We start from the raw sequence: 10,675 nt of genomic DNA, 5'->3' as shown, positions 1-10,675 counted from the left end.
TTTTTCTGCTCTTTTCTGTCCATTTTCTGCAAAACACATTTATCTGTAGTCCAGTGGAGAGATTTTTTGACCAATGTTGAGCCTGAGATGTCATCAATGTTACCAAAAGAACTTTTTTACTGCAGATATCTACTGTAGGTTGTCATATAGCCAGAGAAGTACAGGTATTGCTGATAACATTCAAATGACGAAATTCCATTTAAGAATGCCAAATAACATTTGACAACCCATATTCTTCAGTTTCCATTTGTATTTTATTTGTTCAATTATTAGTTTTCATCCCTCTTCTGCAGCGTACCATCTTTTACTTCGAAAATGGCTCTCCCAGCTCTAAATTAATTGAATTTGGGATTTAGCATTAAATGGTAAATGGTAAATGGCCTGTATTTATATAGCGCTTTACTAGTCCCTAAGGACCCCAAAGCGCTTTACACAACCAGTCATCCACCCATTCACACACGCATTCACACACTGGTGATGGCAAGCTACATTGTAGCCACAGCCACCCTGGGGCGCACTGACAGAGGCGAGGCTGCCGGACACTGGCGCCACCGGGCCCTCTGACCACCACCAGTAGGCAACGGGTGAAGTGTCTTGCCCAAGGACACAACGACCGAGACTGTCCAAGCCGGGGCTCGAACCGGCAACCTTCCGATTACAAGGCGAACTCCCAACTCTTGAGCCACGATCGCCACACATTAAAGCTGAAGTGTGGGATTTTTACAAATAAATAAAAATCTTTTACACTCAAGCCTCATATTGATTAAGCCAGTCGGTGACAGCTAAATCTCTCTGTACTTTGTATTATAGTGTTGTTTTAATCTGGTGTTTGCATATGAGCACACTAGAGTAACAAGGAGCAAGCATCCGAGAAAAAGTTCTGATCCTTCAGTAAAAAAGAAACAGAATAAGGGGATTATAGCCTAAAGAAGACAGCAATCGATAATGAGAACAACTGTGTCAAATAAGTCACAAGCATGCACTCACAGTGCTTCTCCAAGTGTCATAAGGGGGAGAAGAAATGTGTTTTTAATTGAATGTATTGTCAAAGTTAGGTCATGACATATTGTGTGATTGACCGTTTAAAAAAAAGGGTCAATCACACAATATGAGACGTGCAAATTTAAAGGCTTTAAAATGTGAGAAAGTTGTTCATTGACTGATTTGTTGTGTGTCACCCTCGGCAGGTTGTGTGTTACTGAGTTTTCTTATCACCATAATGACTCACTGTCAATTCTGGTGAATAATTTTCCGAAGTCACTGTCAGCAATTATGTTATGTGTGATGACAGAAGATGTTCAGAACATAGCACACAAGTGGGTAAGAAATGACATCTGTATAATTAACTTATTGTTGTTCATTTGTGGGAGGCACAAATGGTGACATCATTATGTAACTGCACAGTGTTCCATAGGAGTCACAAAATAATTGATAGCATGTACTATTCAGGGACATTTTGACAGCTTTATTTACAGATTTTTTTAATGTTGCAAAATCTAACATAATGTTATCTAATTATCTGGCTTGAACGCTGCTAATTAAAAATTTAAAGTCTACTATTTTAGATGTTTGAGACTGAACCAGAGGCAAGAATAAAGACTGATTTGTGCTCCCCCCCCCCCTTTTAAATGCTAATAGTGTAAATATACATATTCAGGCATCCAGTAATTGCATAAAAATATTACCACCGGCAACAATGTTGCCATGATGGTAAGTAAAATATTGCTGTAAAGTAAAATAATGTCTTCATAACTTGAATAACTGTTACTCTTTCTAGAAATACTAACTTTAGTTTATAAACCACTGGTTTCCTTTAATAACAACATCATAATAACTTCTGTTCCATGGTTCCCTTTGTTGTCTTAAGATAATAAAGACAAAATGTGACAGGAAGTTATCAGTTTTAAAAATCAAACCAGTGTGCAGTGTGTGAAATTTGTGTGTGTGTTTTTTTTTACCTTTATGTTTTCACACTTCAGAGCTCGCAAATATATAATTTGATTGCTATGTGTTGTTTTTTACAATAGTGTATATTCAGAGAAATGGGTTACAAAAAAATCAACAATAGGACAAAGGATCTATGTTTATACACCTGATATGAATCTATGAAAAACACGAGATGCTAGTTTTTCACACCGACTTGCATCTCCCTTTGAATTTCACTTACTGAGGTAAACAAGAAGAAAACAAAACTAAAATAAATAAATGAATACATAAATGAACAATACACATTTGTGACTATAGAAGAAAGGAGATGTATTTTCCAGTATGAAAGTATTTTACCCTCAGTATATGAAACCCAAAAGGTTGTATCAATATTGGTATAATTTCTATATATAATTTATATAGGAACATGTGTTCCTGGGGCCATTTATTTAGACTTGTTTACCACAGTTGCTTCTTCAAGAGAAAACATTTTGCTTCTGATCCAATGGTCAAGAAATATCAAAGAACCCAAGGCTACATGTCACAAATTTCTTGAAATTACCCTTTTCCCAAACGGGTGTTTTCATTGGTTTGGTCCCAGCTGATATGTTTTGCTCTGATAACCTATTGCTGAAAGGTTTGACATCAGTTATAATCCTTCGAGAGCTTCTTTTGAGTTTTACATTTACACTATATTTTTTTAATGGGTAGATGACTTTTCTGATCTTGTTTGGTTGAAAGAAACCATCCTCCAGTACAGACAGGAAGGAAAGGTTTAAGGCTAGTTTAAACTTTTTGCTTGTTTGTTTCTAGTACCTCTTATGGGCCTGAAATATAACTTTGGTACTTTGATATTGCCCAAGTGTGCAGTAGACTGCTTGCCAATTTAATTTTTCTGCAAATGTAGCTGATTTTTATCCCTTTATGCACTACATCAGTGCTTCCCAAACTTTTTCCAGCCACGTACCCCTTGAGACATGTCACCCTCAGCCGCATACCCCCTACTACGAACGACTCTTAATTAGTGTCTATAAATACATTGCAATATCGCATGCATCTTCCCAGGAGGAACGGCAACATACCGGCTATTATATTAAGGTTTGTAAATCGAAAGCACAAGATTACGCTGCTGAAACAAGGAAGAAAATTAAAAGGATCTAATGTCTTTATCAATGAACATCTAACCAAACACAACGCTGAAATAGCCAAAAAAGCGCGACACCTTAAGAAGCTGGGAAAAATCCAAGGCACTTGGACGACGAACTGCAAAATATTCATTAAACTAAACGGATCACCAGAGGAAGCCAAAGTTCTGACCATTAAAAATATGGCGGATCTCGAAAAATATCAGTGAGCAACACGATCTGGACGGCAAACAAGGTAACAGACAACCACACACTCACTTATGACACACACTGGAAGGAAGAACTCAGATACATCTGGAAGAATCAGCTGCATCAGTCAGACAGTTGCAGAATATGATCAATTGGAACTGAAAACATTTAACTATATGGATCACAATACACACGACTTGGAATATGAAATAGATCCAGACAACAACTTTTTCTCATCTAACAATAACAATTGCTGCTACTATACAAATAAAGACTACAATCAGAGGATTAAAACTGAGAATAAATTATCAATTATCCACTTTAACTGTAGAAGTCTCTATGCTAATTTTAGTCATATCAAAGAATATCTTAACCAGTTTTCACATCCATTTAGTGTCATTGCCTTATCAGAAACTTGGATCAATATGGAAAAAGGAACAGACTTTGAACTGGAGGGTTATGAATTCACATTTATAACTAGGCGAAACAAAGGAGGAGGAGGAGTGGCCTTGTATGTGGACAAATCCTTGAAATTTAATGTGGTGGAAAAGATGACAATGGTAATTGATAATGTACTAGAATGTATTACAGTTGAAATTTGTAAAGAAAAAAGTAAAAATGTAATCATTAGCTGTATATACAGAGCTCCAGGTAGTAGTATTGAGACATTTAAAGACTGGATAGAAGAAACATTTATTGAAATAGCTCGCAAAAAAGTTTTCATTTGTGGAGACTTCAATATTGATTTGCTAAACCCAAATAAACATAAAACCACTGAGGAATTTATAAACACAATGCACTGTATGAATCTATTCCCTAAAATTACTAGACCTACCAGGATTACATCACATTGTGCAACTCTCATAGACAACATTTTTGCAAATGACATTGAAAATAAGACTGTAAGTGGACTCCTGATTAACGACATAAGTGACCATCTTCCAATTTTTACAATCTATGATAGGAATTACAAGATCAATAAAATGGACAGTAAAAAAGAGTACAGACGAGTAAGAACAGAAGAAAGAATGAATGCATTTAAAAAAGATTTATTGAAGGAAAACTGGGGTGAAGTATATCAGGAACAGGACGTTAATAGTGCTTATAATAAATTCCTTAGAATATTTACATTACTGTACAATACCAACTGTCCAATAAAGCAATATAGTAGGAAACAGAAATATATGGACTGTCCATGGATAACAAAAGGTCTGCAAAATGCATGTATAAAGAAAAATGCTCTATACAGAGAGTTCTTAAGAACGAGAACTAAAGATGCTGAAATCAGATACAAAAGATATAAAAATAGGTTAACTAATATACTTAGATTTAGTAAAAAGGAATACTATAAGAAGCAATTAGATATAAATAGAAATAATAATAAAAGATTATGGGAAATCCTGAACAGTGTTATAAAATGTGGGACTGGACAAAAGAACTATCCCAAGTATTTCATTTGTAATGACCATGAAGAATACAATATGGATGTTGTGGCAAATAGTCTCAATGAATTCTTTGTAACTGCTGGACCAAATTTAGCAAGAACAATCACTCATCCTGGGAAAGCACAGGAAAAACCCGATACACTGATTGACAGAAATCCATATTCTATGTTTCTCACAGCCGTTGATGAAAATGAAGTTCTTGAAATTGTCAAAAAATGTAAAAATCACAAATCTTTGGATTGTAATGATATTGATATGATAGTGGTTAAAAGAGTCATTGAGGCTATTATAAAACCATTTACATACATCTGTAATTTATCATTTCAAACTGGTCGATTTCCAGACAGAATGAAAATAGCAAAAGTTATACCTCTATACAAATCTGGAAACAAACACCATTTCACAAACTACAGGCCTGTCTCTTTACTACCTCAATTCTCAAAAGTTCTTGAAAAACTGTTTAAAAACAGACTGGAAAAATTTATAGATAAACATAAACTACTCACTGAGAGTCAGTACGGATTCCGATCAAGCAGATCAACATCATCGGCACTATTAGATTCAATAGAATACATCACAAATTCCATAGACAAAAAGCAATATGTGGCTGGGTTATTCATAGACTTGACAAAGGCATTTGACACTATAGATCATGATATATTAATAAGAAAACTGGAACGTTATGGTGTCAGAGGGGTAGTTTTAGATTGGGTCCGGAGTTATTTAAGTGACAGAAAGCAGTTTGTGAAAATAAATGGTGGTTGCTCCTTATGTATGGACATTGCTTGTGGTGTACCCCAAGGGTCAGTTTTGGGTCCAAAATTCTTCAACTTGTACATTAACGACATCTGTAAAGTGTCCAAAGTATTAAAAGTGGTTCTCTTTGCTGACGATACAAACATTTTTTGCTCTGGTGATGATCTGCAGAATTTATTGGAGGATATGACTAATGAAATAAGTAAAGTGAAGTTCTGGCTTGATAAAAACAAATTATCATTAAATTTGAATAAATCTAAACTTATGTTATTTGGAAATAGTAGTTTAAATACTAATGCAAAGATTCAAATAAATGGTGTTGATATTGAAAGAGTCAGTGAAAATAAATTTCTGGGGGTAATAATAGATGAAAAACTTAACTGGAGAGCTCACGTAAGATATATTCATTCCAAAGTATCACGAAGCATTGCAGTACTAAACAAGGCAAAACAGGTATTCGACAGAACATCACTTCATATTCTCTACTGTTCACTGGTTTCACCATACTTAAGCTATTGTGCAGAGGTCTGGGGCAATAACTATAAAACCACATTACATTCACTTTTTACTCTTCAAAAGAAAGCAATTCGAATCATCCACAATGCAGGTTATAGGGAACATACAAACTCACTATTTTTGCAGTCTGAAATATTGAAAATTGACGATATAGTGAAATTCCAAACAGCACAAATTCTATTCAAAGCAAAAAATAAAGAACTGCCAGGTAATATTCAGAGTATGTTTTTTTTTGAAAGAAGGAAGTTATAATTTAAGGGGTTTTTGTAACTTCAAAACAATGAAGGTACGTACTACAAGAAAAGGCTTTTGTGTTTCTGTTCAAGGAGTGAAACTATGGAACAAACTGAATATGGAATTAAAGCAATGTCCAAACATAAAACTGTTCAAAAAGAGTTATAAAAATATGATCTTCTCGATCTATAAAGAAAAGGAAAATATTTAAATTAAGTGAATGTCTCTATTTAAAAACAAACAAACAAAAAATTCATGATGTGATATTATAGTATATAGTATATCAGAAATCTGTTCACTATTTTTATTACAAATTATATCAGTAAGGAAGCTGACTAAATATTCACTGATAATTTATGGGACAGGGGTGGGATTAAATAAGTGTATACTTCTTCCCACTCCCTTTCAACATGTAAATTAATCAGAATGTTTTTTTGTATGTAATTTGTATAGTATATTTTTTTTCTCTCATTTCTTTTCTAAATGTACTTGTATATTGTTCACATGTTGAAATAAATTACCAATCAATCAAATCAATCAATAAATACTGCACAGTCGATTATTTCTCACCACCAAATGAATTTATCAATATTTTTTAGTAATGACAGAGTTTTAATAACAAACTTTACTACTTAATACTAGCAGTGTATCAAAGGATTTATTAGAATTCACTTTTTTGTCGAGAGCATAAAGGCCATGAACTTTCATTAAACAGAACTTTATTTAATGTGATGGATGTGCTTGAGCAGAGGCACACAGCTCTTCAATGTTTGGCTCAATTTGGGAAAGGCTGAGTCTTAAATCGTTTTCCACACAAAGTCTTGCTCTGTATTTTGTTTTCATGTTTGTTAAAGCAGAAAATCCCTTTTCGCATAAGTATGTGGTGGCGAAAGGCATCAGAGTCTTGACAGCGTGCTTAGCCAGCGCGGGCTGTTCAGTGCGCAGCCCTATCCAGAAATCCGCCAGGTTCTTTTGAGCGTGTTCAACTTTTAGAGATCCATCTGTGGCGATTTCAATTAGGCTCTCCTGGTCAGACGGTGATAACGAAGTAGGCACGGCGGTGAACGGGTGACGTATCCAATCATTTGAGCCGTCCGTCTCTGGGAAGTATCGGCGTAACTGCACCGCCAGCTCCTCAAGGTGCACGTTACATTCGCGCTTTACACTTTTAGATAGTGTGAGATCATTAGAGCACAGAAAATCATGCAGCACAGGAAAGACTTCAGTGTTGTTTGTATCCAAGCAGTTCTTCCAAAGATTTAACTTCTTTATCATGGCCTCAACTTTATCTTGAACATTGAATATAGTTGCAGAAACGCCTTGTAATCCGAGATTGAGCTCGTTCAGACGAGAAAATATATCACACAGATAAGCCAGGCAGGTAAGGTACTCTTCATCATGCAAATGTTCAGACAGCTCAAAGGGATGGTTACTGAAGAAAACTTTAAGTTCATCCCTCAACTCAAAGAAACGGGTCAGCACTTTCCCTCTAGATAGCCAGCGAACCTCTGTGTGGAGTAATAATGTCTCATGCTCGCTGCCCATCTCATTGCACAACGCAGCAAATAAGCGGGAGTTCAGCGGCCTGGCTTTCACAAAGTTAACCATTTTTACACTCGTGTCCAAAACATGTTTCAAACGGACAGGTATTCCCTTTGCAGCAAGAGCCTCTCGGTGGATGCTGCAGTGTACCCAGGAGGCATCTGGCGCGACTGCTTGCACACGCGAAACCACACCTCCGTGTCTCCCAGTCATGGCCCGTGCGCCATCAGTACAGATGCCAACACATCTGTCCCACACGAGTCCATGTGTGTTCATGAATGTGTCCAGCTTTTGAAAAATATCTGCGGCAGTTGTCCTTTGTTCCAGCGGTTTACAGAACAGCATGTCCTCCTTGATGGTTCCTTCATGAATGTAGCGCACATATACGAGAAGATGCGCCAGGCCAGCCACATCCGTGGACTCATCTAGCTGTATTGCATAACATTCACTGTGGCGTATGCGCAGAAGTAGCTGCTGTAAAACATTTTCTGACATTGCATTGATGCGCCGTAAGACAGTATTGTTTGATGATGGAATGGACTGTATCGTCTTTTTTGCCTTTTCCCCCAACATTGTCCCTACCATATCTAAAGCAGCAGGGAGAATGAGGTCCTCCACAATAGTGTGGGGTTTGTTGTTTTTAGCCACTCTGTAACTGACCATGTAAGATGCTTGTAGTCTGTTTTTATTCATAAGATCTGGCACCTGAATGCAGGTTTTACTTGTTGAAAGTGATTTTAGCTGTCGCTCAAAATATTCCCTTGGTTTATTTTTCAAATGGGGATGATTTGTCTCTAAATGTCTGCGCAAAAGTGAAGGTTTCATTGAGTTCTGAGACAATACTTTTGCACAAATAACACACTGTGGCCGGGGAAATCCACCAATATTTATACACGTAAACCCCAGCGAAATATAATTGTCATCATATTTGCGCTTCTTTGATGAGGTTGTGTTACAGTCCGTGCTGTCATGCTTTCTCCCACTTTGACGCTCCGCATCAGACACTTCATCACTTTCCACATGGCTGGCTCCAGCTATGCTAGCCACTTGGCTAGTAACCACAGATACATCCCTGCTAGCACTGCTAGCATCCAAATCTGACGAACACATTGTTGTTGAACAATCACCTGTGCGGTCACTGGAAAATGCATCTTCAGATATGAGCTTATTGGTTGTTGTGGCCGGTGTCTCTGTGGTAGGGCCTTTTTTTCTTGTTAACCACTTGTCCATTTTCGCGCTGCACTGAATGCTTGGAGGCAACTTCAACTGTTAGGTGTCAGTCATTTGGGCAAATCACGCCCATGTATTTTGTCAGAGCTATTTTTTTGCTGAACACCAGAGGGTGGTATATAGTCATGTATTTGACAGGCAAAAAAAACTGCATTAGCGCAAATTTCGGCTTTTAAAACTTTTGATCCCCACTCCAACCCCAACCCACGCGTACCCCCTACAGCCACTTGCGTACCCCCGAGGGTACGCGTACGGTAGTTTGGGAACTACTGCACTACATCAGTCTGTAAAAACTGATTATTTTTTTAAATTGTTCTTGCAGCTTACATGGTTGTAGCTATCGAGAAAACAGGCATGTGCATCATTCTCGTATTCATTTATAGGGCAGTTTTAATTAAGCAGAGAAATTTACCATTTACAGTATAATTTCAGAAATTACTAAAAAGATCAGCCATAACAGGGTGAAGTGAAAAGCCTTGATAATCTTGTTGTAATTTGTTCTTATATTTCGGCATTCATGTGTGTGAAACATGCACCACCATCTAAATGTTCTTGCACATCAAGCACAACGGCAGCATCCTACCTCAGCAGGACAATGCATCCTGTCACACTACAAATATTTTTTTCAATAGGAAGGCTTGAGGAACACATCAGAGAGTTCCAGCCATCAAACTCCAGAGATCCTGATCTAGTTTAGCATCTGCAATGCAACTGGAGAACTTTGATCCACAAGAGGACTCAAAGTTACTACAAACTTAAATTCACATGTGAGGTAAATGGTATGTAAAATCAGCATTGGGTATTAGGTATCAGTATTAGGTATACTTATGGTATATAGTAGAGCATTTCTACACCTTGTTGCACATTGTTATATTTGCTATGCACCATTTAATAATGGTAATGTAGCATTGTAGCACTGCATGTTGCAAAACACAGATGTTAGAGATTACATCTGTTTTGGTGCTTTTGTTGGCTGCATGCATACTAATCAAATTATATTTACAACAATTTTAGTTTCAGTAAAACAAAAGGCACAAACACACTTGGTGTGTTGTGTTATATCCACACTCTGGAATAATTTAAAATGTGTGCATAAACAATCAACCCCAAATTACCCCTAACACCCTGCTCTGACAGATGGGGTAGTGATCAGTGTCTTAATAAATGTCAGGCCAAACACTAAAGGCCATTAGCAGCTGCTATTAGGTCTGCTTGCTAAAAATTAGAATATATTTTTCCCACCAACGACTTCAAGACAGCACATTATGGCTGCATGGTTATATATGAGTCTTTTGGTGTATCATTTTGCTGTCAGGAGACGTCTACGCAGTCCTCACAGAAACAGTCGAAAAAACCAAGCAAAATGATAGAATACCCAGAGATGAACAAATCTCAATCCATTTTCACTGAAAGGTAGCGAGACGACAAGGTTTCAACAGACTGGTGAAATTGCTCATGATTTAATCTTTTTCATTCTATTTCAAGAAGACACTACACTCACTCCTTTCCTTGTGCCACTCATTCAACCTCATGCTTTGCTGAGCAATTCTCTGACCCTTATTTTTGTGTCCCTGTAATACCTCATTAATAGCCCTTTTAGTAGCAAATTAAGTCAGAATTGAAAAAAAGAGACTCTTTCAGGGTTTCTCAAAGAGGATTTTGAGGATAAGCAGCCTACCATTGTCACTTTAC

General features: G+C 37.0%; 1 protein-coding gene across 1 annotated transcript; it reads right to left on the bottom strand.

Annotated features, from left to right (window-relative positions):
• Positions 1-6,934: 6,934 nt before the first annotated feature.
• LOC146627671 (zinc finger BED domain-containing protein 5-like) lies at positions 6,935-8,326 on the bottom strand. Its single transcript, XM_085358941.1, has one exon. It carries the CDS (start codon positions 8,324-8,326, stop codon positions 6,935-6,937), a length of 1,392 nt encoding a protein of 463 aa, XP_085215067.1.
• Positions 8,327-10,675: the final 2,349 nt, after the last annotated feature.

Source organism: Diplotaxodon limnothrissa, linkage group LG7, assembly GCF_057381915.1.
Source record: "Diplotaxodon limnothrissa isolate DT_005_m linkage group LG7, D_limnothrissa_male_GT1.1, whole genome shotgun sequence".
Taxonomy (NCBI): Eukaryota; Metazoa; Chordata; class Actinopteri; order Cichliformes; family Cichlidae; genus Diplotaxodon; species Diplotaxodon limnothrissa.
Note: the sequence above shows the minus strand (reverse complement) of the source record. Positions and strands in the feature narration are given on the sequence as shown.